Below are 27,890 nucleotides of genomic sequence, written 5' to 3' on the forward strand. Positions count from 1 at the left end.
TTGTCTAAAATCCCAAATCCATTACTACATTTTTATCAGTTTAAAGAATCATTTCGTAATGAGCGTAATATTTGCTTTCTATTGCTACACAGGGGCTGTGTTGAAAACTCTGTATCTCTCTTTTGCGTTCCTCTTTCTATATTTATCAAAAAACAGGATCGCGTTTCTTTCTTAGGCATTTCTCAGGATCTTTTTGCATTCATTCATCTTCCTGTCATCAACGCCCTACTTCAAGGCGCTCTGTCCATCACTTTGCCTTCCTTTTACAGGACCGATGAGGTGAGATGTGAAGGGTATAGCTGAGGGGGTTGGGTTTGAACATAAAAAAAAAAAGCTTTTAAACTTTTTTTTATTAATGGAAATTGATTTTCTGTAATTCTGTCTTGTATTTTTATTGGAATAATTCTTTTTCAAAACTTAAAAAGTCCAGTAAGGAAAGGTGAAGCCTGAATTCATGATTCCCAGGAAAACATTTATGATGAATTAACAAAAAAGGAAATTCATTGCAAAATTGTTAACCCATTTATTTCATACCATCCTGGTACAGAAACCATTATTACCTTTACTGAACCTCTAACTATTGTGGTTAAGATTAAAACTGCCAAAGGACAACTGCTCTGTTATCAGTTGGGGGGGGGTTCAGCGTCATTCTCCTTCAGGAGTACAATCCTCTGTACATTTATAGCAGGTCGATGGAGACTTAAGGTCAACCCGTGGTCGTCAGAATTTGTCAGTTGCTATGTGGTCTCATCTTCTTACTGCAGCATTTATACAGGATTATGTTTCTAAATGTTGTGTTGGTCAGTGAGTCTCATGACACAAATGTGACCGTGGTCCTTGTGTGTGTAGATTTGTTTTATTCAGTACTTTTAGAAAAGGGTTACAAAAAAAAAAAATCAAACTTTGGTCTGTAGATTATGGGACCCAGTCCAATTTGTGACTGCAATGTTCACGTCAGTCATAGTAGTACAACCAAGAATAGTGTCTTGGTTAGATAAGAGAACTCAAAATAGACAAGACATTAAAGATGTAGCATATTTCCAACAGTTCATCTTTCAGATGATACCAAATACTGTACATACTAGTTCATCCAGCTATGCTGGCATGAAACACTAAACTGATTAATTTATCACTGCTATTATGAAGCTCCAAAATGATTTTGTTCATGTGCCGACATCACCAAAAAAAAAAAAAAAAAACACCCCTGTCAAAAATGGCCAACCTGCCTTGAAAACGTATTTATACGTTCACCGGTAGTTTTATGAAATATCATTGCTCTAATAGATGGAACTGTGCCAGTAACTTTACTGTAAGGCTGACGGTGCGGTCTACAGTGTTTCTGTATTGAAGACTTGATGATTCTGCCACTGACACTGGACTACTAAATTTAATTTGGTTAGTGTGCATTTAATTAGTTATTAAGAAAAAAAAATGGCCCTAAAATGAAAGTACTACTAAGCAAGCAAGAACTCAAGTAGAGGTAAAAGTAGTCATCCACCGAGTAAGAGTACTAGAGTATCTATCGAAAAAACTGCTTTAGAAATTAGTAACTTCATGAGTGAAAAAAAAAGGTAAAGGTAAATAATTGAACATACACTAGTATTTGCATAGTCATAATCTCCTGATTAGAAAATTGGTGAAATGTATACCAGCAGAAAAATCCCTGTCTTCATCTCTTTAGTATGATCACAAAATTCCCATGTAAATATTAGGTAATAGCAATATTATTTAAAAAAAAAAAAAAAAAAAGAAGAACAGATAATGAATATGTAAATATAATGCGATAAAAGGAATTCACCAAAAGTACAGATTTTTCTCCAAAAATGTATTTGAGTAAGAGTAAAAACTATGCTGCATTGAAACTACCTCAACAAGTACAATTTACTCAAAATGTTACTTGAGTACATGCAACGGAGTAAATGTGAGTCGTTGCTACCAACCTCCGTAGTTCACACTAAAGAAGAAATAACTTCTCAGCAGTCTCAATATAGAAATGCCTCTTAAATTCACTGTACGTTAACCGACCTGGGGCAGCTAGTAAGTAAAATCGGAATTTATCTGATCCGGTAAAGCGAGCGTGAGGCTGTGCCTAAGTCTGCAGGCGTTGAGATTCCCAGTGAAAAGCCTTCGCCTATAAATGAACAACTCCGGCTTCCAAAAATGCAGACCCAGCTAAGTAAATGGCACTCCATCAGTAAAATGAAATCTACTTTTGATCAACAGGCTCACCTTCCTGTTGGCTCCCCTGTAGCTTATATAGAACGGCCCTAAGTCTGAGGAATGGTGTGAACAACCGGGAACCCTTCGGCTCAATGTACCACATAGATACTGATGACACTGTGGAGTCACATGTGTCCTCCAACATCCCACCTTATTTTCTGCCAATAGATGCAAGTTAAGACTTACGAGCCTGAACTAAAGGTCCGGCATTCTGAAATAAAAAAGCCGCAAAGCTGTCGCGGTGCCTTGCCCAGCAGCACAGTGTCACCTGCTTTATTTATAACTCACGAGGAATTCTGGATTCAGAGACTCAGCTGCCACCTCTATTATTATTAGCTAATGCTGTAACAAGCACCCAGCTAACACTGACGCTGTGGCTCCTTTATCCATTGCCCTATTGCCGAGCACTAATTACGTCCCCACTGTCAATACCACACATGTCCTGTCTTATTGGAATTTTATGCTGTTGCTCTGTGAACGTTTTGGCGCCATAATTTATTTTTGTTATGTGCATAAAAGTTAAGAATTTTCGGCAGACCTGCAGTTTATGGATGCAAGTTAGACTAAGTGCAGTGAAGATGATGCTGCTGCAGTTTCAACTTTCTGCCCGGAGCCCTGTTGAGTTGAAGAGTGTCATTTTTAGAAAGATGAGTTTTAATCATTATAGTTTGTTACTTTGACGTAAGAGTTACACCGCCTCGCTGACAGATTAGTCTGGGTTGTATTTCATAAAGCTAGAGAAATGACAGCGTGTTTATGACTAACGACTGTAAATGAGGGTTCCCTCACTTCATTATTCCTCCACAAATGGTCGATACTGATCAGCTGGGCAGCATACAGTGCAGTGAAAAACCCACAGAGTGGGACATTAATGATAATAACCTTCTTTAGTATATATGTCAGTCTTTCCTGGCTCCACGTCTTTTGGTTACAAATGCGGCCTTGTCCCTCTCACTTTGCTTGTGCCATGCAAGTCAGCAGAGACAGACTTAGTTGCATGAGATAGCTGCGCGTACAGCTGCACCACCGCAGTACTTAACACTTGTACAGAACTGGGAACACGAATAGAGTTCACAAGCAGAGGAGGGATGGCTTGATGGGTTACGGCGGCACATGGTGAGCCCTCAGCCTGGCACGAAGGCGTGGCATGTTCACGCCACGGTGGGAGATGGAGGCGACGGCTGTCCCAGCTTGCAGACGTTTACGCTGTAGTAGTCCCTGCACACACAGGCTACTGACACTTCAGTAGGATAGGCAGAGGTGGAAGATGGAGGGGAGAGAGGGAGAAACCTTATCCTTCTGGGATATTGAGTTAAATGTCACTGCTCTGCCCTGAGGGAGACACTGACAGGCCGACCCCTATCACAGCCCCCAAATCTCAGAGGTCACAACGGCTGTACAACAGCTGAGGCCTGGAGAACGGCTGGCTGAAACAGAGATGGGGACAGTGGCAGGACAGAATGAGTGTAAAACTCTTTATCAACATGTCCTGAAACAAAAATTAATAAAAAAAAATAAAGCTTGTGCCAAATGTTCGTCCCTTTTACCTGTAGATGTTGGACGAATTGATGATTTACTGTTCAGCTTATCTGTGAATTCAGCTTATCTACATATTTGGCTGGGGTGTAGATATCTTGCTAACTGTAGTGTGGCTTGAAGGTTTATGAGTTATGAGTCTGCACACTCATCGTCACAGACATCATTCTCATACCATTTGAAATGAAAGTGAAATGACGTAAATGTTTATATGATCATATGCGTACACACTCCATACACCTTTGTACACAGCTTTTCAAAAGATGATTCAGTGGTCTGCATTAAGCTTTCCGCTCTTGTTGGTGGCTGCGCTCGCCTACATCGTGGATAATTTACTGTACCTTTTCGGAACGGAATTGCCCCTCACCAGCAGGTCAGGGGGCCGAGTCAGTTGGTCACCAGCAGCTGATTGGAAACTTGGAAGCTGCCACAAAAACAAATTCCAATTTTAGAAATTCTCTGTGGTGGAGCAGCAGAAAAACTTGTTTGTGTTACAAGTAGGCCAATACTGTATATATTGTAAATATGTCCACATACTTATATAGTATATCTAAAGTAAGTTACTCCACATGTACTGCAAATATCTGAGGTTTGTATATAAATGTACGTATGTAAATGTACATACAAATTTATAAAATCTATATATAATATTTTTTAAAATTATAATATAGAAATGGATTCCATTTTTTGGGAACACACTCACAAACACAACAAAACAGAAAAATCTTTTATTACTGTACATGCAATATCAATAATCATACTTCCATTAATATTGTACAAAGAAATTAGTAAAAGCAGCGTTCTTTTACAAATGTTGAAGAAAACAAACGAGGAATAAATCACATATCAAGTTGAAAATAAATCATCCGTGGGAATGATGTTGCATTTAGAATTAAAAGGACATTTCACCGTTCGTTCTTAATTTAAGCGGGGAACTCGAAACCTCACGTTATGGATGTTCACACTATGATGTGAGTTGTCGAGGTCATGTAACTTGCTATGGTCACAAGGTAGTTGTGAAACTCATCACTTGAACTAAAGTGTAAGTTGTTGTGAAGTTTAAATAAATAACGATTCCGTAAATACAAAGCTGGATAATAGAGGAGTGAAGTTAGTGGTGTTTGTCAACTATAAAAGATAAAAGAATGTAGAAGTTTGGTAGTTAACACTGATATGATAAAAATAAAGTGTGTAAATGATAGTGCTCTAGGAATTATCAAAGATTTGAGGACCAGCCATATTGTTATTATGATGCCCATACATAGTAATTGATCTGTGTTCTCCCTGTAGAGGGGCAAGCAAAAACAGGACATTGCAAAAGGTCACATTATTATTTTTATAAACTGTAAAGTCACAATTTCAATTGAAATGAACACTGTAGCTTGTCGGTTTGTGCACAACAAACAATTTTTTTCATATAAATGAACCTATCAATTCTTTTCCCAATTAATTGTTTAATCATTTAGGCTTTTAAATGTTTTAAATTATAATATATGTCAAAGGTTAACCAGACCCAAAAATTGTTTGTTTGGTGAACACTCAAAAAGCCTGACACTACTTGACATGTTTGATTTATTATTATCATTATCATTATTATTGTTGTTATTATTATTGTTGTTGTTTTTGTTTTTGTTGTTGTTTTTGTTTTTTTGATAATCAATTAATGTTCTGTCCATTGCCCAAACGATTCAGCACTTATTTAAATTTATGGCAGGTTACAGTGAGTAAACTGTGAACATTAAGTAGCCGTTACTGTATGTAAAGACACAGATTGCTTTCTATGGACAAGAGCAGCTGTTTTCTGTTTCCCATAAGCACAATTTGTTTGACCTGATTCGTTTGAATTCGCTGACCATCCAGTCTCTGATGGTCACTCGCCATCGTAGACTGAACGCCACTGTCACTCACAAGTGACAGTGGCGTTCAATATGAAATACGATGTGGTAAAATCAATCACCATCATAGAGTCTAACCTTACTGATGATCTGGATGACTGACACTGAAAGCAGTTACATTTTTGTTTAGGGGCAGTTTGACCAAAAATAAACTTTGGAGAATGCAACTTGTCATGCAATAACTATCAATAAGTGCAATTTTAGGGTAAAGCCTATTTCACACCGAACAGAAATTGATCTTTGACGTAGGCTGCACTGTGACACTGCACAACAACATAACCCAGTAATAAATAGATTGCGGCAAAAATGTGCCCTGTAGCTGTCAAAGGTGTTGAGCAGTGACTACTGCTGTTCTTACAGGGACACCTGTCAATTTATTGATTAGCAACAGCAACATGAATTCCTGTCTACAGGGGACTCTGCTCCACCCAGCAGCCTGTTTACTGCTGTTAAAACAAACAGTAAATCAACGGTCTGTGCTCAGCATTATACCATTCAATTTTGGACTGAATTTTCAAGCCAGAATCTAAGTTTTAACTACATGACAACTTCTTGAGGTATTGTTGTCAGAAATGACAATTTCTCAGGCAAGCAAAGAGAGCCAATAGTAAGTGATCAAATCCTTGATCCTTGAGCTACCATGCAAGTTTATGAATAAAAATGAAAAAAGACTGAGTTGCGCCATCGAGCCCGAGTATATAAAATAAAAAGAAAAATGTTATTTTCTCTGTTAAACCATGTGGATACTTGCTCTCCTAGAATAACAAATTCAATGTGCTGACTCCACCACAAGAGGCCATTGTGCGTCACTGAATGGTGGCTTGTGGCCGGATCGTCTGTCTTACATCTACTCAGGCTGCTCCATATCTCCCTGCTGCCTTCCTTTCCTCATAAAAAAAAGAGAAATAAAACTTGATCCTCCTGTAGCTGCAGCCGGGGCTTCTCCTCCGTCATGCGATAGTATGACATGCTGGCTATCCTCCTGGCATCCCTGTCCCCCAGCCATCATTCCTCCACTACACGCTTACTTTCTCCTATCATTCCTGTGTCTTACTCAACTACATTTATTATCAGGTCTGGTGTCTCTGTTATTATGAGTGGTTGGAGGCTCCATAAAACTTGAGATAAGTGTGCGCATTTTGATGACATTAGATGATTCACTTCTGTTGCACAAAGTTCTTTTTTCTGGTTTGAGCTTTGTTCCCAGTCATTGAGAACTTCCCGAGTCAACATGTCAACACTCAAATCCTTCATATAAAAATGCCGGCTAATTCATATACTGAATTATTTGTCTACCATCTCCCTCCTTCTGTGTCTCGCTTCGTGTGTACTTCAGTCCTCTCTCTGGCTTAGCTACCTTCCTCAGCAGAAACCACTTGAGCCATCACTCAATGCCCCCCATCCCCCCGATGATCTCCTGTCTCAGTCTCTCACCTTCTCCCTTCGTCTTATTCCACTGACTATGCATGTTCCAAAAACAGATCTCATTTTCATCCACCGTACGACCCCCCGCTCCAGCCCCTGCACCACCACTCTCCTGCACTACCTCCTTTCCAAATCCAAGCCTTTTCCTCAGTTCCTGTCCATGTCCACCACCTCACCTCCCCATTGCTCCACCTCGAGCCCCCCCCACCACCACCACCACCACCACTATGTCCTCCCATGCTGGAATTTGGAGGCGTGTGTCGGTGGGGTGTCCACCAATCCTGAGCCCTTTGGGGGTATAAAATCCTGTGCATGTAGGTGCTTATTCGCTCTTTCTGTCAGTCCAGCACTCCTGAATTGGAGGTTGCCACACTTTTAGGTGAGGGTGGTGGACCAAGGGTGAAACCTGCAGAGAACAACAAAGAAGTAAAAGAGCGCGGATAGGCACGGTTAGACGGCCAATCCAGTCTATCCAGAAAAGATGGAGAACTCACACATGAAGAACCCGGCAGAATGCCTGGCTTACTTCGGGGTAAATGAGCACACTGGTCTCTCTCCCGACCAATTCAAGAAGAACCTGGACAAGTATGGCTACAATGGTGAGAGCGTGGGCATCAGGGACGGGGTGGGAGGCCTACTGAAAGAAGAAAGACTCACATAGTAACACAGAGAAATTTGTCGCTTCACAGTTAAAGAAAGATGTGAGTGCTTGCATACAAAATATTCCATAAAGTACAAAAACGTCTGCTAAGATGGCTACTGGAAGTGTTTTCCTGAGTCAACAGCAGTGGAGTTTCCACAGACACTTGTTGAGTCAGGCTGAGTTGAGATTTTGCATGTGATGCTTTTTTAGAGAGGAGTTGCAACAGCTGGTAGAAATGCAGAGACATTGAGAAGCAGAGACTTTGAGGGCTTTGAAGAGCTATTTAAAGATAGGCAAAGAAGATGGCTGGAGAGCGAGAGAGACAGGTGATGGCTCAAGAAGCTTCCTGGGCGGGCTTTAACAGGAGAGGTGGATAATTTTAGGCCAGGCAAAAAGGGGAGGTCCTTAGATGGCTTACGGCTAAATGATCCCTAATATGATTGCTAATCAATAACCAGTGGAATGGCAGAGGCTTTGTGATATGATATTATAGATCAAAAGCAGCAACATTTTTGTTTTCACACTCATGTTTCTGTGGCCTTTTAGTGAGCTGCCATTAAATATAATGTTTTAAAAATTAAGGAATTTATAAAATGAACAGCCACTTCAGGGAGGTTTTATTAGGCCTAGATTGGAAATAAGAGCAAGCTGATCTGATATCAAATAATATTAGAGTACAATGGCCTTTTAAATTCAGTCATTCGTCTACAGCACTTAAAGCCATCAAGTGTGAAGCACTCTGGGAATTTTGAAAATGTGGACGTTAAGGAGTTTGAGAAACCGGTGATCTTGTGATCACATTTATTATCTTATAATTATTGCTTTTCTTCCAAAGTTGTGTTAAAAATGTTTCCCGATTAACATGAATTATTTGAACTAACCATCTTTTTTCCTGTCTTTCTGTCCCCACATTGTTGCACATCCTTCACCTTTGTGTCCAACTCCAGAGCTGCCTGCCGAGGAGGGTAAGTGTTCATCCAGCCAGATTTACAAAATGTGTAAATCTGAACAAGAACTACCAGACACGTGGTTTGAGCCAGATGGGACGACCATCAGTACTACTCTGAACTGGCCCTCCTCCACAGAAGGGTTGTGATAAAAACATGCAGGCAGCATCTTGATTGTGTGGTAACCACGCTCTAATGCAATTCCCCTTGCTACTGGATATCGTCACTTGCAATGTGTATTATAGTTTGACCATCATCCTCACCGACAAAGATCATAAATCCCTGCTATAGACTTGAAACACATCTCTTTTTATACAAATTCACTCTAACCTACATATTTCAGTAATTGCATTCATATTTTTTGAGTATTAGCAATTGATTTATAATCATTTTTTTTCTTTGTCTATCTCTTTGTCTCTCTCAGGTAAGAGCATCTGGGACCTGATCATTGAGCAGTTTGAGGACCTGCTTGTCAGGATCCTGCTGCTGGCTGCCTGCATCTCTTTTGTAAGTAATCAAGTGTTAGTATTGTTTTTAATTATGTCACTAATTTCAAACTGTGATTATTCCTGTCATTGTTCATTTTAAACTCAAGTAACGGTAGCAGACACATTAGCAGCCGCAAATTCCATTCCATTCATCATGTGGGACAAGTTTTCCAGTATCTCAAACAGTTGTAGTGACACTTAACTACTTTCCATGAGAGCACAAAAATTCCTATCAACAAGAATAAACTCTTCAGATTAAATTAATCATTATTTTATGGCACAATAACCTCTGGCCCCTCTTACATTCTTGTGTGCCATTTGGAAACGAGTAATTAATTGCATTTAACTTTAAAACCCCCAAGGAGGAAATCTATCACACAAATTAATCCAGTAAACAAGTATGCTGTAGTTGATCATTTCTTTGTAGCCACTTTATCAACACAACTTCTTAAACACCCTCCAAGTCCCTCCACCCTTTCATGTATTTTTGAGGACAACAACTTGAGGAGGGAGACAGATTGCAAAGGCTTGTCAGAGGTGTATTAATTCCTATGCCCAGCTTTCACCCCTTCAGGCAGCTGTCATGATGGCCTTAGAAGGCAAATATTGAGGAGCCAGTGAGAGATGGGGGTCAGGAAAGTATAAGGGGGCTGAGGGGCAAGGGTTTATTTTAAGAAAGCCCCAAGCTGAGAAGAGAAACTGAATCCTTCGGGAAAGGTCAGGCCTGAAGGAAGGAACGAAGGGCCTCCGCAGAAAGAGGGTAGAAGTCAGAAGGAGCAATGAGTTATGGGACACTGAGATCAAGTTAATAACAATTATGTGATTATGTTATAGCATACGAAAACATTATCGAAATAACAGACGTCATCAGCCTATATAACTGAGCTTATAAAATGATCATACATTTTTGATTTTTTTTCACAAAGTTTGCATGTTATTGTATCATCCAGATGCTATGTAAAACCGTGCTAAATGCACACAAAACTAAAAATGCACTCTAAATACCCAACCCCTTCATGGCAGCCTCCCCAGTCGCTATAGGATGTATCCTCTTATGCTTATTGTAAGGTTATAAACCTGTGAGGATTCAGGCGCAATGAAAATGTTTAAACCGTGTAATTAGTCCATTCAATACAAAGGCGTGGAGTTATGTGCATGCTGTTTCCCAGGAGCAGTATGACCTGCTGTCGCTGCTGTCTTCCCCACGCTGACTTAGCCTTTACCACTCTGACCTCAGGTGCTGGCTTGGTTCGAGGAAGGTGAGGAGACCATCACTGCCTTCGTGGAACCCTTCGTCATCCTTCTCATCCTCATCGCTAACGCCATTGTTGGAGTGTGGCAGGTCAGTGACAAGGCCCTGCACGTTGAGCAGTAAGACCCTATCCGTTACAATGACGTCAGAAAGTTGACAGGTTCCTGTTACTGGCATGTTTTCTACCCAGACGCGGTTGCTCAATCGGAATACTATCACTTGTACAGCCTTGAAGGTCAAAATAGTGTGTGTGGCTGCTACAACGTGGAGCAAATCTTAACTAAACAATATTATTGGCTCGAGCTTATTTGCACATCTATCAAAAGTGATATTACATGATCATTATAAGAATATTTATATATTTGCAGACATCATGCCCAGTCGATGTTTTGACTGCAATGTCTGTTTTAACAGTAGGCGATGGATGATTCACAATAAGCAAGTCATGCTCTTTTACATGCATGCCATCAAGTAATTGGCTCTTCTATCAGGCAACAGTCAGTCAAAGAACATTGCTGTTATCACATCCTGCCCATGTGTTGTAATCAGCTGCTTCAGTACTGTTTTTCTCATTAAAAACAGAACTGACTTTAGCAACCTGCTATTAGGAGATCTATGTTCTGTGTCTTTAAAACTTCACATATTATCCCTGAACGCATCATCTTGTTGCAGAGTCACTCAGTGAAATAATCCTAATGAACATGAAAATCAATTTCACACTGTAATTAGTATTTATTTGGAAAGAAAGCCAAGGAAATCTGCCATAAATATTGTGCTGTAGCCTAGATTGGATTAGTGCATTTGACCTACTCATATGTCATCAGTAGGTTGTGTATCAGTGTGCAATTTGCTGTGTGTAATGACTCAAAGCCTCTTAGAGGACATTGCCAGTGCTAGACCAAGGACAAACTGAGTATAGTTTACATTCAAGCTAGGGTAAACAGGCGTGTTGACATCAGTTTAGTGACAGTCAGTGTGCATCAGGCCTGTTTACCTCCATACTTTTTCACAACTGAATGTCACACAAATACTTAATAAGTCCAATAAGCAATTTGTCTGTGTGTGCCACAGGAGCGTAACGCTGAAAGTGCCATCGAGGCTCTCAAGGAGTACGAGCCTGAGATGGGCAAGGTTTACCGTTCTGACAGAAAGAGTGTGCAGAGGATCAAGGCCAGAGAAATTGTCCCCGGAGACATTGTGGAGGTGTCTGGTAAGAAATGTCAAGATTGTTCATCAGTTGTTTCTGTTTGTTAATTATTTTTAAAAGTTGGACCCAATCTGCTCTGCAAACATTCGTGTCAGGGGAATAATATCCCTGTTAGTCACTGTCTGTTATGTCAAATAGTCCTCAGTGTCTAATTACAATGTGAAAAGATGCAACAAACATCCAGTGAGTAACTTGCATTTCTGTTGAGGTAAAGAAAGACAGACACAAATTCAGGTTATATGAATCCGCTAAAGGCTGATGACAGAGCCTCGTGTCTTTTTAAGGCAACGAGAGCAAGGCAGAATTGAGTAGCACTGCTGTGAAAACATGCTGACTGAAGGAAAACAAAATCATGAATATAAATACCCTCACTAGCACCTGCCGCACCTCTTCTCCCCTCCCTGCCATTGCCTACTTCTGTTCATTTGTCAGTGTACACCTGTTGCCCCTGTGGCTAGCTGCCCCCCCACCCTCATGTATGCTTCATTCTCATTAGGCCATGAATGTGTCAGTTTAAGTTTTGCCCCATTATGAAATCCGTGGATTAGTACAGAAATGTAGCGAGCTGTCTAAGCATCTTATTTTGGGAATCATTTACAGTTTTATTATTAGTAGTATTAATGTTCAGTTAGGGTTTTCATTCATGAGTCAATCATGAAGTTATCATGAGTTATCAATACTTGTGCCATTTGCAACTATTACAGTCATTTGGATGTTATTAGAAATAATTAAATAGGAGACAACATACTAGTCCACAAATATACAAAGTCACCATGGCTGTATTTAATTAATTTATAATGTCAATAAGAAAAAGAGGTATGCATTCTGTGACAATTTAGAAGAAATAACAAGAATTAATTTTAATGATCTCTTCTCTTTGATTCCCACAGTTGGTGACAAAGTCCCCGCTGACATCAGGATTGTTTCCATCAAGTCCACCACCCTGCGTGTTGACCAGTCCATCCTTACTGGTAAATTTTCAAGGAACCTTAAATCTGCCAGTACATGTTTTTCTGTCCTATTTCCATTGGCAGTTTTGAGTTAATTTTTTTGTTTGTTTCCTCTCTCAGGTGAGTCCGTCAGTGTGATCAAGCACACTGAGTCTGTTCCCGATCCCAGAGCTGTCAACCAGGACAAGAAGAACATGCTTTTCTCTGTAAGTGTCCTACCATCATCAATAATCTAATAATCTTCACTGTTACAGCCATGTTTCAAGCTTTTTCCTGTTATTTCCACCATTACCTGTTTTTTTTTTTTTTTTTTTTTTTTTTACCTTCCTCCCCTACTCTCCTCCACAGGGCACCAACATCGCTGCTGGCAGGGCCGTCGGTGTGGCTGTGGCCACCGGAGTCTCCACTGAGATTGGCAAGATCCGTGACCAGATGGCTGCCACCGAGCAGGAGAAGACTCCTCTGCAGGCCAAGTTGGACGAGTTCGGCGAGCAGCTGTCCAAGGTTATCTCCCTAATCTGCGTTGCTGTCTGGGCCATCAACATCGGCCACTTCAATGACCCCGTCCATGGAGGCTCATGGATTCGCGGTGCTGTCTACTACTTCAAGATCGCTGTCGCTCTGGCTGTGGCTGCCATCCCTGAGGGTGAGGGAAGCAACGTAGAGAGTTTAGGACAATGAGGGAACAACATGTGTTTCTCCACCACTGTTTATCACACTCACAGTTTTCACCAATATCACTCAGGTCTGCCCGCTGTCATCACCACCTGCCTGGCCCTTGGTACCCGCCGTATGGCCAAGAAGAACGCCATTGTCAGAAGCCTGCCCTCTGTGGAGACCCTGGGCTGCACCTCCGTCATCTGCTCTGACAAAACTGGCACCCTCACCACCAACCAGATGTGTGTGACCAAGGTGGGTATTTAATCAAAAGGCAAGTTGCGTCGCAGACAGTTTGTCCACAAACCTAGGCTACTTCATGCATAATACAAACTGTCTTTGTTTCCTCTTCCACAGATGTTCATTGTCAAGAGTGTTGAGGGCGAACATGTTGGTCTTGATGCCTTTGATATCTCTGGCTCCAAGTACACCCCCGAGGGCGAGGTGTAAGTTGGTTTTCAGTGCCATTTATCATCATTTAATGTAGCCAATATCAGTCTTCATTAAAATGTACATAAACGATCACTCATTTATTCATTTCTAATTTCCCTCTTGGTCCACCAGTTCCCAGGGAGGTGCCAAGACCAACTGCAGTACATACGATGGCCTTGTTGAACTCGCCACTATCTGCTCCCTGTGCAACGACTCCTCTCTGGACTTCAACGAGGTGCAGTCATAAAATCGTGCAGTCCGTTTGCTATACTGAGACCTCATGACCTTCCACGGATTAATCAATTCTCTCCATGACCCTCCTTTTCTCCAGTCCAAAAATATCTATGAGAAGGTTGGTGAGGCTACTGAGACTGCCCTGTGCTGCCTGGTTGAGAAGATGAATGTGTTTAACAGCAACGTGAAGAACCTGTCCAAGATTGAGAGAGCCAACGCCTGCTGCACAGTAACTTTCCTCTTTCCGTTTGTTAATGACTAGTATGATTCTCATTTTAACTGTTAATCCAGCTAATTGGAAACCACTGATTAATTGGATCAGTCTTACTTCCTCCCGAGAATTACAGTTTTTAGTGTTTCAGTAATTCAATCTGTGGCGAGGCGACTGACTATCTAACAAAAACCCTCTTTTCTCTGTATCTTCCAAAAGGTGATCAAGCACCTCATGAAGAAGAACTTCACTCTGGAGTTCTCCCGTGACAGGAAGTCCATGTCCGTGTACTGCACCCCAGCTAAGGGTGATGGTGGTGCCAAGATGTTCGTGAAGGTCAGTTCCGGCTTTCGTCCCTCTCACAGCCTTTGGTCAGACACTTGCACTTTGACTGTGCTGCACTCAACATAACACAAAATAATCATCATGTTTTCTCCACAGGGTGCCCCCGAGGGTGTGATTGACAGGTGCACTTATGTGCGTGTTGGCACCACCCGCGTGCCCCTGACCAATGCCATCAAGGATAAGATCTTGGCTGTTATCAGGGACTGGGGTACCGGCCGTGACACCCTGCGTTGCTTGGCCCTGGCCACCCGTGACACCCCACTGAAGGTGGATGAGATGAACCTCGAGGACTCAACCAAGTTTGTCGATTACGAGGTGAGGATACAACATATTGACGGACTAGATATTGAGCCTGTATCGATACAACTGTGACAACATGTAAAAATCTCTCTCTTCAGACTGATCTGACCTTTGTTGGATGCGTGGGTATGCTGGATCCCCCTCGTAAGGAGGTCACTGGCTCCATTGAGCTGTGTAGAGATGCTGGAATCCGTGTCATTATGATCACTGGTTAGTATTATGGGTTGGATAAATTATGAAAGTGCTATGTTGTACAATATTATCAATACACTACTACCAATATCAAGATATGTGTGTTTGTGTTTGTGCTGGATTGTGTGTTTTACAAAGTACTTACACAGTATTTTGTTACGTTTTTGCAATTATTGCTATTTTGAGTTTGCTTTTAAAGGGAAAATCTCTTACGTAAATGTACATGTAAAACAAAAGTTTAGCCCTATAAAGTTTGGATTAACAGTGAAACGTGAAGGTATTTAATAATGCTGAGCTTGAATACAGCACACTGTATATTCAGTTTCTCCTCTCTAAAAAACCATTTGCCGTTTTATTGAATGTTTTCCTCATCAGAAATTGGCAGTGTATTGTAGTTGTTGGTATATCTTACACCACAGAATTGTCTGTTTTGTAATACCATTCTAATTGTTGATAGACCATGAACTAAAACATCAATTTCAACCTTTTTGTATCTACTGTATACAGTATTTAAAACAACTGTATTAAAAAAAATTTTGTTTCACACCTCAGAAACATTTCACTAACTCTACCAAACTTTTCCTTCTCCACACTCAGGTGACAATAAGGGAACCGCTATTGCTATTTGCCGCCGCATTGGCATCTTCTCCGAGGACGAGGATGTTTCTGGCAAGGCCTACACTGGACGTGAGTTTGACGATCTGCCCAGCGGTGAACAGCCCGAGGCTGTGCGCAGGGCTCACTGCTTTGCCCGTGTGGAGCCATCCCACAAGTCCAAGATTGTGGAGTTCCTGCAGGCTAATGATGACATTACTGCTATGGTAAGAACTGAGCAGCATAGTTATTGTTTTTGAAGTGTTTTTCATCTGTCCTGGTTTGTGCTAGGATTTACAGCCTGTAGTAGTAATAGTAATAATAGTAGGCTGTGGCTCAGGAGGTAGAGCGGGTCGTCCACTAACCAGAGGGTCGGTGGTTTGATCCCCGGCTCCTCCAGTCCGCATGCTGTAGTGTCTTTGGGCAAGATACTGAACCCCAAATCGCCCCCGATGTGAATGTGTGTGGACATAAAGCGCTGTTCGTATAGAAAAGCGCTGTATTAATGTGTGTGTGAATGGCTGAATGTGCCATTCACTGCACTTTGAGTGGTCGATAAAACTAGAAAAGCGCCATATAAGTGCAGTCCATTTACCATTTGTGCTTTTTCTCCCCCCACCCCAGACTGGTGATGGTGTGAACGATGCCCCTGCCCTGAAGAAGGCCGAGATCGGCATCGCCATGGGCTCTGGCACTGCCGTTGCCAAGTCTGCCTCTGAGATGGTCCTGGCTGACGACAACTTCTCTTCCATTGTGGCTGCTGTTGAGGAGGGCAGAGCTATCTACAACAACATGAAGCAGTTCATCCGCTACCTCATCTCCTCCAACGTTGGTGAGGTCGTCTGGTGAGTGGCCTGTGTAGCGCACTCTCTTATCCATACCTAAACGCCATCTTTCAGCCATCTTTCTCTCTCCGTTCTGGCTAACCTCGTCCTCTCGTTTGTTCTATTATTTCCTTTTTCACTCTCGCAGTATCTTCCTGACTGCTGCTCTGGGTCTGCCCGAGGCTCTGATCCCCGTCCAGCTGCTGTGGGTCAACCTGGTGACTGACGGTCTGCCTGCCACCGCTCTGGGCTTCAACCCCCCTGATCTGGACATCATGGGCAAGCCCCCACGTTCACCCAGGGAGCCCCTGATCTCTGGCTGGCTGTTCTTCAGATACATGGCTATTGGTGGTAAGTAGGACTGTGAACATTGTGTTTGCATTTAGTTTAAACGCAGGAAGGACACTTGCCTGCACTGACACTGTTACCTTTTCCTAACAGCATACGTCGGTTCTGCCACTGTTGGTGGTGCTGCCTGGTGGTTCCTGTACGATTCCACTGGCCCAGGCGTCACCTACTACCAGCTGGTAAGGAAATTGTCTCTCTTTTATGTTGTCTTACGCAAACACTTACACGCAGATGCTTAATAACCTCACCTCTCCTCTGTGCAGTCCCACTTCATGCAGTGCCACAATGAAAACGAAGACTTTGGCAACATCGACTGTGAAATCTTTGAGGCTTCTCCTCCAATGACCATGGCCCTTTCTGTGCTGGTCACCATTGAGATGTGCAACGCTCTCAACAGGTAGCACTTAAAATATGCTGGAATGTTTTTACAGTTAGTACAGACAGACACATCTATTTAGAATATATAAATTACTGTACATTGAAATTACAATACATCAGGCTTAGATGATACACTTGATGATGCATCCAGTGGTTTCTTCACACATCACAGACATGTATTCTCATAATTCCTTTCCTTTTCTTTTTCAAGCTTGTCTGAGAACCAGTCCCTAATCCGCATGCCCCCATGGAGCAATTTCTGGCTGATCTCCGCCATGACCCTCTCCATGTCCCTGCACTTCATGATCATCTATGTTGACCCTCTGCCTGTAAGTCAGACATCCACGCTCACTACGCTTTGTTTTTACTGAAGAGTTGTGCATGTAAATCTCCGAGTTTTAGGGATTATATTGAAATATTGCCCCCTGCTGTAGTTGCTTTCCACTGCAGTTTCCCAACAGTACTGACTCACACTCTTTTGCCACCCAGATGATCTTCAAGTTGACCCATCTGTCCCTCGAGCAGTGGCTCATGGTGCTGAAGCTTTCCTTCCCCGTCATCCTCATTGATGAGGTGCTGAAGTTCTTCGCCCGCAACTACGTTGAGAGTAAGTACCCTTACGTTTTTGTAAATTCACTCTAACATATTAAAAAATCTATATTTATGTATATATACACCCTATTTCCTCAGAAAACAGATACAGTTTTTCTTTTATTTCATGATTAATTGATGTAGTTAATATTCATTAATATTTTAACAAAGTGTAATCCTTCTTCACCTTACTAAACTTTTATTTTATTTTATTGCATCATCTCTTCATCTGTCTACCAATCCATCATAAATTTGATAAAGCCCATTTTTATCTGCCTGATCTTTCTCATCACTCTCTTCTCTCCATTGCTAATGAACTCATTTAACCCTTTTTTGAATTCCAGAGTAAATACAGTCAACCCACCACCTTTAGCCTGTAACTCAAGCAAGGTATGCCACAGCTCGCACTGCTAGTGGCTATCACTGTGTACCTATGTGTATGTTGTTGCTTTGTAGCGTATGTTACCGCCCTAATGCAGATCTGTCTTCAGTGGTGATATATTATCAAACTCATGCTGATGTGGAACTCTGGGGTCTCCATCACAACTTAACGGCATAACTGGAAAATGACCGAATGAATGAAGTGGTGGCATGGCGACGAATGAATAGGGAGATCCCTGAATGCTGCTTTCTGTATCTGATTCCCTCCTCTGAGCTTTCTGTTTATTGTTATTTCTCATGTCATTATGGATCATGGGATTTTTCAGCAGGTGGGTTAATCACCTCTGAGTTGCTGCCGTCGATGTCAGCATTACTGTCTGTCGGGTTGTTTCTGTCTGTGCTCTGGTAGGCGTGTGGCCAGTGTGTGTTCTGGTAGCACTATCGCAAAAATGCTTTATAGAGTTGGGGTCCCACAAAACCCTTGGTAACAATTCATTTTAACGCTTCCATGCGGCACGGTATACAAACGTTTAATAAATGCTATATAAGACGTTATAATATAGTTATAAGCAGATAAAAGATCTTATTAAGTGTTGGATGTAGTTATAAACAGATTTAACTCTTAACCTGTGAAGCATCTGTAATTGGATTCTTGTATATGAGCAGATAATGAATAACAATGTAATATAAAAGAGTTGTAATTATATCAAATATGTCTCGATAAGAGAAGTTATAATACTGTACATTAATTAAAATTTAAAATTAAATATCCTGATATTTTCTTATATCTTAGAAAGAATTGATATGTTTATATATAAAGTTTACATCAGAGTAAACTGTTCCCAGCCTTCTCATACAATACTGAGAATTTTTAAAGGGTTTTCCACGCTGTTCACGTCCATGTGTCCACACATCCTATCCCTCTCTGATTTATCTGTTTTCTCTACAGCAGGTAAAGAAGTTAAATAGAGATGTAGAAGAAGAGGATCTTAAGGGTTGGAGAGAAAGAGGCGGAGAGGAGAGAGGAACATCACAACCAAAGAGGGGAGCCATAGTGAGCCAACCAATAAAAGAGAGAGGAGAAAACACAGGAAAATGTACAAAAAAAACCAATAAAAACTCATCAAAATCTAAATAAAAATAGCCTCCATATAAGGAAGGAGATTTAATTCAAATGAAGGGAAATATCCCTGTTGATAAAGTATTAAAGTATTTAAGATTTTATTCTAAGAAATAAAGTATGTATTAAAAGTGATTTTTTTGTTAAACTTGGATATTCTCGGCTGTTGTGTTTTTGTGTCCTCTGTCCATTTTCATATGATTGACTTTCCAGCTCATTACTTTTATTCTAGTCTTTGTTGCTCGTGTCTCGTGCAGCCTCCCTGCTTTGGCTGGGCTCTGTACAGTGTGGTGTAGGGTTGCAAAACGACTTCATATGGGCTGAAAAACCACATGCCTCCAGCTGCCAGCGCTCTCTATAGGCTTCATGTAGTCGGTGGACTCTTGGAGGTCTCATGACATAAAATGGGCATGTCCACTCCATCACAACACTTTTGGTCTTATATATTGTTTACGTGATAAGCTGCAATAAAGTGATAATTACAAACTCATGTACTTGTATTGTGGAGCACATTTTTATTGATCCTTTACACATACATTAGGATGAGTTTCCTCAGTATCTACACATCATGAGGTTCAGTGATTATACTATTTAAAATCCAGATATGAGAACTGAGTCAGATATTTCTTTTTTGATTAATCGTTTGTTTTGGTTTTTAGCTAGAGTCAAATTTTCTCACAGTACTTTTGTCTTCTGAGAGCTGCACAGTGTCAGTTCATTGGTCCCCGATTTGCAGCGCTGCGTCAACTTGTAAAACCCCAAATCCATTAGATGAGGGTCCTGAATGGTATGTTGACTTCCTTCATTTGCTTTTCATAATCTTCATCAAACATCTTTGATTGCTCAGGTGTGAAATGGTTTGTCCAATCACCCACTTCACCTGTAAAGAGAAAAAAATACAGAAGAGAATTTAATAGTGTTAGGTACTATATAAATCAATAACTATATATGATTTAATTAGTAAATAACTGAAAAGTAAGTTCTCCAATTATTTTCCCTAAAAACATCTGCTATTGAACATCAGGGCTGCAAGTAAAGATTATTTTCCTTAGCCAATTGCCCGCTAAGTATTATCTCAATTAATTGATTAATTGTTTAGTTGTAAAATGTCAGAAAACAGTGAAAAATTCCCTTTATAATGTCCAAAAGCCCAAAGACGATGACCTCCTACAAGATGAGGAAAAACAGCAAATCTTTACATTTGAGAAGCTGTAACCATCAGAATTTGAGTCATCAAAATAAAATTCTACTTAAAACAAGCAAAGGCATGAAATATAGAAATCACTAGGGGGCACCATTGGACTGTACAATGTGAAGTACAAAAGTCATGATACAATCTAATATAATAACAGAGTAGTGAGTCCTCTCTTTGTCAAGCTAATACTGTTGAGTTGATGTTGACAGGGAGATTGATTTAACTGCATTACATTATAACATGTGCATGGTATTTTAACCTGCCTTCCTCATTTGTGTTTAAAGGAGTGGGACAAGGTGTTCGTATTGTTTTTATCCACTGCAAATCAGCCATCCTAATTTTGAAAAAACATGGGGTTTTGGGATTGGTACATGTCTTGCCCTGCAAATTTTTAATTATCTTTGAATAATATCTGGCTTCTGGACAATACTGAGAGCAGCCTGATGAACCTTTTCTCATGAAGGGAGAGATGGACTGATCAAAAACAGGTGCTGGGACGCAGGTGTAGTTGGCCATCGGGTTCTCCTTCATGTTCTTAAAGGACGTGAGCTCCACAATTCGACTGATGACCTCATCAGAGACTGACAAATCCAGATACCTCATGATGCGCTCGACTTCCCGCCGAGGATTCTGGGGAAATAAATATGATGGTTATGGAATGGAAATTAAATGCAAAAGTTCGAACAGGTACCCCTAAAACATAACATTCAACACTAATACTGATAAAATCAAATAAATTAACAGGCAAAATAAAAAGTGGATTGTAATAAGAGCATAAGATTAAAAAAAAACAAGATAAAGTGTCTTATAAAAGTGTCAAAGAATGGAATTAATAAAATACGATTCTAGGGAGAGAAGTAGTTGAATTGATGTTGAATACATCTCAACAATTAATTTTTGCTTTGAATGCTTCAAACACAGGAGAAGACTGCGTGAGCAATGTCACTATATCATAATTTTGTTTTTCGAGCACAACCTTAAGTGCAGATTTTTTCCAAAAAGCTGATAAAAATGTGGTGTTGTAATGATTCAATATCAGGGCCTGAAATGTGCAAATATTCCATTCAGTATTACACTTTTGGCAAAGGAATTCATTACATAGCTATATTTTTGGTTTTATTTTAAATGCGCTACTTTTGCTTTTGGGGTAATAGGAAAATTTAAATATTTGGTCCCCATTTTAAGAATATCAGTTTTAGGAGTATGCATAGCATGCTTTCGTAATTCTTGGTCCATATTGTCGCTTTACCTCTTTCATATCCTCATAGAAGAGGTAAAGGATATTCCTCTTCTCTCTCTCCACCCAGTATCCTTTCACATGGTCATACCAGGAGCCCCATGACACTGTAGAAACAGCAGAATTCATTGAGCGACTTTCATAAAAATATGGCTCCCACTACAGTTTAAGTTTAGTCCAACTGTGAAAACTGAGCTAAAATTAACCATATATCCTGATTTGTTAAGAATGATTTTAAGTTTGTTTAGGTAAACGGGTACCAGTTTTTAAGGTTATCAAACAATCTTTGTAGATCAGTTATAAGTCATGAACTTTCCGGTTGCCAGGTTGTGAAAAATCCCTGACTGATATTTTTCTTCTTCCAGGATGGCATTTGATTTTTTTATCTCTTAATGGATTATCGACTTTTATATCTGCAGACGTCATGGATGAAGGTCGGTGAGTGATACTTTAACCCTTTAATAACTGGGAGTTTTTTGGCCACTTTTGCAGCAGTGGAAACAAGCCATAAACACAACAGTGGCATATTATCACCTCATAAAGTTTATATGGCAATCTTGTTGGCTAACAGATGAATATATTTATACATCTGGCAGCCACAGAGCAACCTTTGCATTCATTTGGAGTCATGTTTCTGGCTTCCAGACAAATGTCATTTCAATATTCACTGTCTTTGTAGCTCTGTTTTTGGTCTCTACCAACTCCTGTAGGAAATATCTGGCTCTTTAGCTGCTGAATGCTCCACTATGATGACGGATTGTTAAATGACTTATTAACCATTAGTAAAACCATTAGTTACAACTTATAAACCCTTGATAAAGGTGCCGCTATAGAAAGTGGATGTCATAAATATTAACAGTTTAATATACTTCAAGACCTGACCAACAGAAGGGTTGTCAGCTATGCAAAAAACCAAATGGATCCCAAATTCCAACCAAAAATTTTTAAAATGCATCTGTAGAAGTAAAGTAGCAGCTAGTTTATCGATGGCAATATATCGACACCAAATATTAAATAAAAATAAACAAGTTAGAATTCTTTTGTAGAGCTGGTGGAACATTTTCTTCTGATTAACCAAGTATTTGTTTGGTGGTAAATTTTTGACTCCGTTAGAAGCTTTGTGCAAACAGAAATTACCAGTCAAGGTAAGATGACACTGAGGAATGTGAATTAATCTACTTACACTCTCCTCGCATGAACTTGGGAATGTAGCCCTCCCAGGGCCCTGGCTCAGGCTGGGTCAGATTCATACAATCAAAGTAGTAATAGCTCACCAGGTTGTCTTTGGCATTGCGTGCCACGTAGATAGCCTTTACACAAGAACAGGAGGGACATTTAAAAAGGATTTATGACAACAATATAAAAAAAAGCTGATTCGATAAGGCACTTGTTGAACTGTATTATATTGTTATCCCTTACCCCATTTACATGCATTGTATTATGAACTTTTACACCATTAACATGCATTTACTGTTCAAACTAAAACAAAACAATTCACCGCAGGGTCCTGGAATACGGCAGGATTTTACTCTCAGTTGAAGCTGTCAGATATTGAGTCTTACCTTGCACTTGTTTTCCCAAAATCCAGGAGGCACCAACTGAAAAGGAAGGTGTGTCTTGATAACTCTCGGGGGATCCATTTTCTTCAGAAGATCAAGACCTGAGACATGAATTTGGAGAACGAAAGAGCTGAAACACACTTCTCCCCATCCTTGCTCTGATTCCACGTCATGCGTTAAGTCCCATTCTAATGCACTGAGATGGATAAATATCTCACGGCTGCATTATGATTTTAAACTAATCTAAAACTACAAACTTCTTAATAGAGTCTGCAATGCAGTCAATATGAAATCATCTGCCTTTCAGCAGCCTTTTAGTTACTTTGTTACTTGGAGCAAATATCCAGAACAAGCAAGACAATATCATTAAAGAAAGTGTGTTGCCATTTCAAACTACCCGGGAATAGTTTGTTATCTTGTAGGCCAGAAAACAAAATATTTCCTTCAAAGCTTTTGTTCAAGGTACTTGCAAAAAAAACATATTTTGTTGCAGTTAAATTTTAATCATAGAAATATGTTTAAACTTGCAACATTATTTTTGTTATCATCACTGAATTACATTGACTCACTAAGAGTCACTTGTAGTGCTTTTTGATCGTTTACATTTTCAGTAACGTTTAGGTTAAACGAATACAGAGACATTTTGGGAAATACGCTCATTTCCTTTCTTGACGAGGATAAGAAGATCAGTAACACTGATCTCTGTCAATTGAATATGATGCTGCAGCCAGCAGGTTGGCATAGCTTTGCAGACTGGAAACAAGGGAAATAGCCAGGTTCTGTCCAAAAATAACTAAATCTGCCTAGCAGCACCTCTAAAGCTCACTAATGAACACAATAGTGTCTACCTCAGGGTGACAACAAGACTCTCTGACGTCGCCCAGGGAAAGAATTAGTCCAGCACATAATCAAATGTGAAACCGCAACTTGTCAACAGCAGAAAGACTAGTCACCAGCTAACTAACTAACATAGTCAAGTGTCTGGTGAGGTAAGCCAACTCAGGGGATGATGGAAGCCAAAGTGACTGCTCATCAGGTGGTCAGAAACAAGACTCCCAATGAATGTTAATGTTGCTCCATGTCTGACTGATGGATGAGAAGGTCAGTAATTGCTAACGTGGCAGCCACAACAAAGTTTTAAGTCTTGTTTTGATATTTTTCTGCCTCCTTTTTTCCAGAAAATCTATTGATGGAGCTTTAAAATTTAAATGACAAGAATAACAAATAAATAATTTAGGGCAGTGTAGATGGGTAAAGCTCAACATGATACCCCTGCAGGTTTCACTAAGATCTCACTTCACCATTAACTAAAAAACCAAACTGACTTGGTTACTTTTCGTTTTAACCACCAGCAGAAACTGCAGACGTTACACATTTCAGTCTGTCACTGGGGCAGTTTAGGTGTTACGGCACAAAGGAAAATGTTTATTGTTATTAGCTCACTGACCCTGATTAAGGCGGAAGAAACAAGCGGTTATGAAAACATTCCTCCAGGAATTGGATTTGCGAGTTCTGACATGGCACAGGCGGACCTAGTGGGAGAATGCATTTGTTTTGAGGGGCAGAAAATAATATCTGAGGAGTTTCAGCATAAGCTATTGGGCACAACGTGCACTTGGGATATTTTGGACAGAAGATGCAGACGGAAAATACAGGGTAAAGTAGAAACAGCTCAACCAGCAAACTGAATCACAGAAAATCACATTTGTTACCTATACAGAATATTTTACTTAACTGAAATGTGGAAAATGCAGTCACATACAGCAAATACAATCATAACCACATAAACACACCTGAAGGGATGGGTTTGGGGGAGCAGATCTCTAGGAAAGGACTGCGGACGGGTGTGGGGGCTCGTTTGCAGACCTCAGCATCTCCGTTGTGAAGAAGCAGGTCAATTATCTCCTGGGTCCATGTGGTCCCTCATGTCCCAAAATTACAAAAAATATCACTGAATTGAACAAATAGGATGCTCTCCATGCACTGAATTTCACCACTCCAGTCTCAAGTCTTATATTTGTGCCTTTTCCACAAAATGACCATTTTGAGGGTGCCACAAAGATTGTTTTCCTTTTTTGCCTTATAACAGCAAATAAACTTTTACTAAAACACTGGAAAACAACAAAACTACATTGGCTAAAAGTCTTTTTTTTTCCTTTAAGAAAGACATCCAGGAAGTCATCATTCTTCATCAAACATGTTTTCTTGAATTCATTTAATTCATGTACTTTTCCTTTGATTTTCAGTTTGTCTTGTCAGCTTGGCTATATGATGGGTTCATCATATTCTGTGTTCTGTTATACAAGCTTTATTTCAAATGTGGAGGAAGAGTCTTACACTATATATATATCTATATATATATAGATAGTATAATATTGGATTATTATTACTGTTGCACAATGTGTAAGAAGCATTTTAATGTTGTAGTAAGTCGAGGCAGAACTAATTTGAACTATTGGTTACTGTATAGCCATAACAATGCATCATTTTTTATAAGATTATCATTTGATTTGTAGCTGGTAAAAAGTACAATATTTTCCTCTGATATATAGATCAGTGGAAGTAAAAAGCAGCAGTAAATGTCAATATTCAAGTAAAGTACAAGTACCTCATATTTGTACTTGAGTAAATGTACTTAGTTACCTACTGGTGACTACTGCATAAAAACCTTTAGTCAAAATACATATGACATAAAGAAATGTCCTGCTCAGAACTGATTACTCACTCAGAGATTTACTGTATGTGAACAAAGCTGCACCTGGCAACAGCTGTCTGAGTACCTGCTTTGGGGTAGGTGGCGATGAGGAGGTCTGAGGGGTCAGGACGGAAAGCCCAGATGGAGTCCCAGTTGTTGGCGATGTAGCTCATGAGGGGAACTCCTCTGACCGGTATGAGAGGGAAGCGAGTGATGGAGGCGCTGGCCTTCTGAATGGCCTCTTTATAGGACATCTCTCCCTCCTCTGACATGACTGACACTGTCAAAAGTTTACTTGAGGAAATCAAGAAGTAGAAGCCAAAATGAAACTGTTAAATGATTCAAGCAAGGACTGTATGGTGGGTGCTCTGGAATATTCCTTCTCTCTGCTGGCTTTTGGTCCTTTGTCAAATACTCTCAGCTGACTTGCTTTTTTACAAGAGAAATTCCAAGTATCAGCAAACCTCTTCCTGCTTGATTGTCAGGTCCACAATCCCTGTATATGAATCCTGGTCACACTTTCATTCTCTCTTCTCTGTGTCTTTATCTGCTGGACAGAAATACAGTTGGATTGGGTCTCTTCTTAATTTCCTCTGCTTTTGAGCCTAAATCCTCTCCAACATCTGAATCCAAATGCAAGAATCTCTGGGCAGGCTCTCCCAAAAACAATCCCTCCTGTAGCCCAAGCCCTGCGCCTCCGTCACTCTTCTTTTCGTCCTCTTTCTATCTTTGTAAGCAGGCTGTCTGAGTGCTTGTACCAGGTTCTTATCACTGAAACTTGCACAGGCAGACTAACACTAAAGTGCCCTTATGTAACATCCCCAGTTACGTATGAATTCCACTTTTGCTCACAATAGTATCTTAACTGCTTCCTCTGTAATTTGAGTATTGGGCAGGGCAGGTCTAAAAAGAGCTCTACACACCACATAAAGGCAAACTATAACCACACACAAAGAGTACAAAAGAGAAGGATTGCAGGTTTTATCTGATCACGCAACAAATTATTATGTACACCCTTTGTTATTTTAGTCATACCGCTTGCAATTTCTCATTCTTTGAATTGAATTGGCATGAATTTGTGTCGATATGTCTTACAAATAAAAAATAATCCAACCATTTTTTGTGAGAGACAGAAAATGTGCATACACTCCCCAGCTGAAACATACCTTTGGAACCAAACTTTTTAAGTCAACAAAATAATGACCTAATTGCAGCAGAAGATTTGCTTGACAAAAATTTGCTATTGTCATTTAAGCTTGTAAAGAAGATATATATATATGAGTGTGTGTGTGTGTGTGTGTGTGTGTGTGTGTGTGTGTGTGCATGTATATGTATATACACACACACACACACACACACATTTGGATAAATTTAAATCCCACTATACGTATCCAGAGCTCTGTATGCTCTGTTCAGCCAGAAGTAGCTGTTTACAGTTAACATTCCAGGATTCCAACACTCAATATCCTGCCAAAGGTAGAAACAATATTTTCATTGAAGGTAAGCTCAGCTTGGCAGTTGCCTGAAACATTTAATGAAGGACAGAATGTGAAGAAAATCAGTGGAATAAATTGGAATAACGGTTAAAGCTACCTGGAGGACAATGCTTGAATTTGAAAGCACTGCAAATGCATGCATATTTAATTGAAAAGTGAGTTCCCACCTCCTTTATTCTTACCTCCGAGAGAAACAGGCTTGCAGAATTATCTAAAAAAGTGTTTACAAAGTACTCTCCATTATCTTGACCAGGCCTACACTAAACTTCTGACAATCATTTTTAAATGGCTGGGTTACACTTTGTTTTCATGGCTGTTTACATGTCTGTTAATGCAGCTCCACCAGAGAGGGCAAGTGGTCAAATAAGATCCATTAATAAAACAGCAGCATGGAGCCATTAAAGAATAAGACAGAAAGTAAAAAGTGAATGAACTAGAAGTCAAGGCCACATTTGTCTTTTCCGTCACAGTCACAGCTGTAAAATCTGCATAGAAGCAGAAGGAAACAGGGTGTCGGCGAGCAGTTCACTGTCCGCAC

At 40.2% G+C, this 27,890-nt stretch overlaps 2 protein-coding genes across 2 annotated transcripts; one reads left to right on the top strand and one right to left on the bottom strand.

The window, feature by feature from the left end:
- The first annotated feature begins 7,557 nt into the window (after positions 1 to 7,557).
- On the top strand, positions 7,558 to 19,019 carry atp2a1l (ATPase sarcoplasmic/endoplasmic reticulum Ca2+ transporting 1, like). Its single transcript, XM_040135509.1, has 23 exons — positions 7,558 to 7,675; positions 8,667 to 8,684; positions 9,091 to 9,173; positions 10,392 to 10,496; positions 11,478 to 11,616; positions 12,504 to 12,584; positions 12,684 to 12,769; positions 12,912 to 13,209; positions 13,309 to 13,475; positions 13,578 to 13,666; positions 13,785 to 13,887; positions 13,984 to 14,115; positions 14,317 to 14,433; positions 14,539 to 14,757; positions 14,841 to 14,952; positions 15,532 to 15,755; positions 16,153 to 16,373; positions 16,501 to 16,703; positions 16,794 to 16,879; positions 16,964 to 17,097; positions 17,290 to 17,407; positions 17,568 to 17,685; positions 19,000 to 19,019. The coding sequence occupies exons 1-23, from the start codon at positions 7,558 to 7,560 to the stop codon at positions 19,017 to 19,019; spliced, it is 2,991 nt and encodes a 996-aa protein (XP_039991443.1).
- Positions 19,020 to 19,680: 661 nt separating this feature from the next.
- On the bottom strand, positions 19,681 to 27,778 carry sult1st6 (sulfotransferase family 1, cytosolic sulfotransferase 6). Its single transcript, XM_040135510.1, has 8 exons — positions 27,535 to 27,778; positions 25,942 to 26,136; positions 24,955 to 25,083; positions 23,165 to 23,262; positions 22,786 to 22,912; positions 21,615 to 21,709; positions 20,815 to 20,995; positions 19,681 to 20,050 (listed from the first exon to the last, which is right to left on the bottom strand). Exons 2-8 carry the CDS (start codon positions 26,126 to 26,128, stop codon positions 19,938 to 19,940), a joined length of 930 nt encoding a protein of 309 aa, XP_039991444.1. The 5' UTR covers positions 26,129 to 26,136; positions 27,535 to 27,778; the 3' UTR covers positions 19,681 to 19,937.
- Positions 27,779 to 27,890: the final 112 nt, after the last annotated feature.

This window comes from Xiphias gladius, chromosome 9 (genome assembly GCF_016859285.1).
Source record: "Xiphias gladius isolate SHS-SW01 ecotype Sanya breed wild chromosome 9, ASM1685928v1, whole genome shotgun sequence".
In the NCBI taxonomy this organism is placed as follows: Eukaryota; Metazoa; Chordata; class Actinopteri; order Istiophoriformes; family Xiphiidae; genus Xiphias; species Xiphias gladius.

Bases quoted from the DNA above. Each gene is read 5' to 3' on its own strand.
- atp2a1l (XM_040135509.1), top strand. From the start codon at position 7,558: ATGGAGAACTCACACATGAAGAACCCGGCAGAATGCCTGGCTTACTTC. The intron at 14,953-15,531 runs GTTAGTATTATG...CTCCACACTCAG, and splicing joins CCGTGTCATTATGATCACTG to GTGACAATAAGGGAACCGCT. The intron at 15,756-16,152 runs GTAAGAACTGAG...CCCCCACCCCAG, and splicing joins ATGATGACATTACTGCTATG to ACTGGTGATGGTGTGAACGA.
- sult1st6 (XM_040135510.1), bottom strand. From the start codon at position 26,128: ATGTCAGAGGAGGGAGAGATGTCCTATAAAGAGGCCATTCAGAAGGCC. The intron at 23,263-24,954 runs GTGTGTTTATGT...TTCATGTCTCAG, and splicing joins CCCCAAACCCATCCCTTCAG to GTCTTGATCTTCTGAAGAAA. The intron at 21,710-22,785 runs GTAAGTAGATTA...CTGTTTCTACAG, and splicing joins CAAGTTCATGCGAGGAGAGT to TGTCATGGGGCTCCTGGTAT.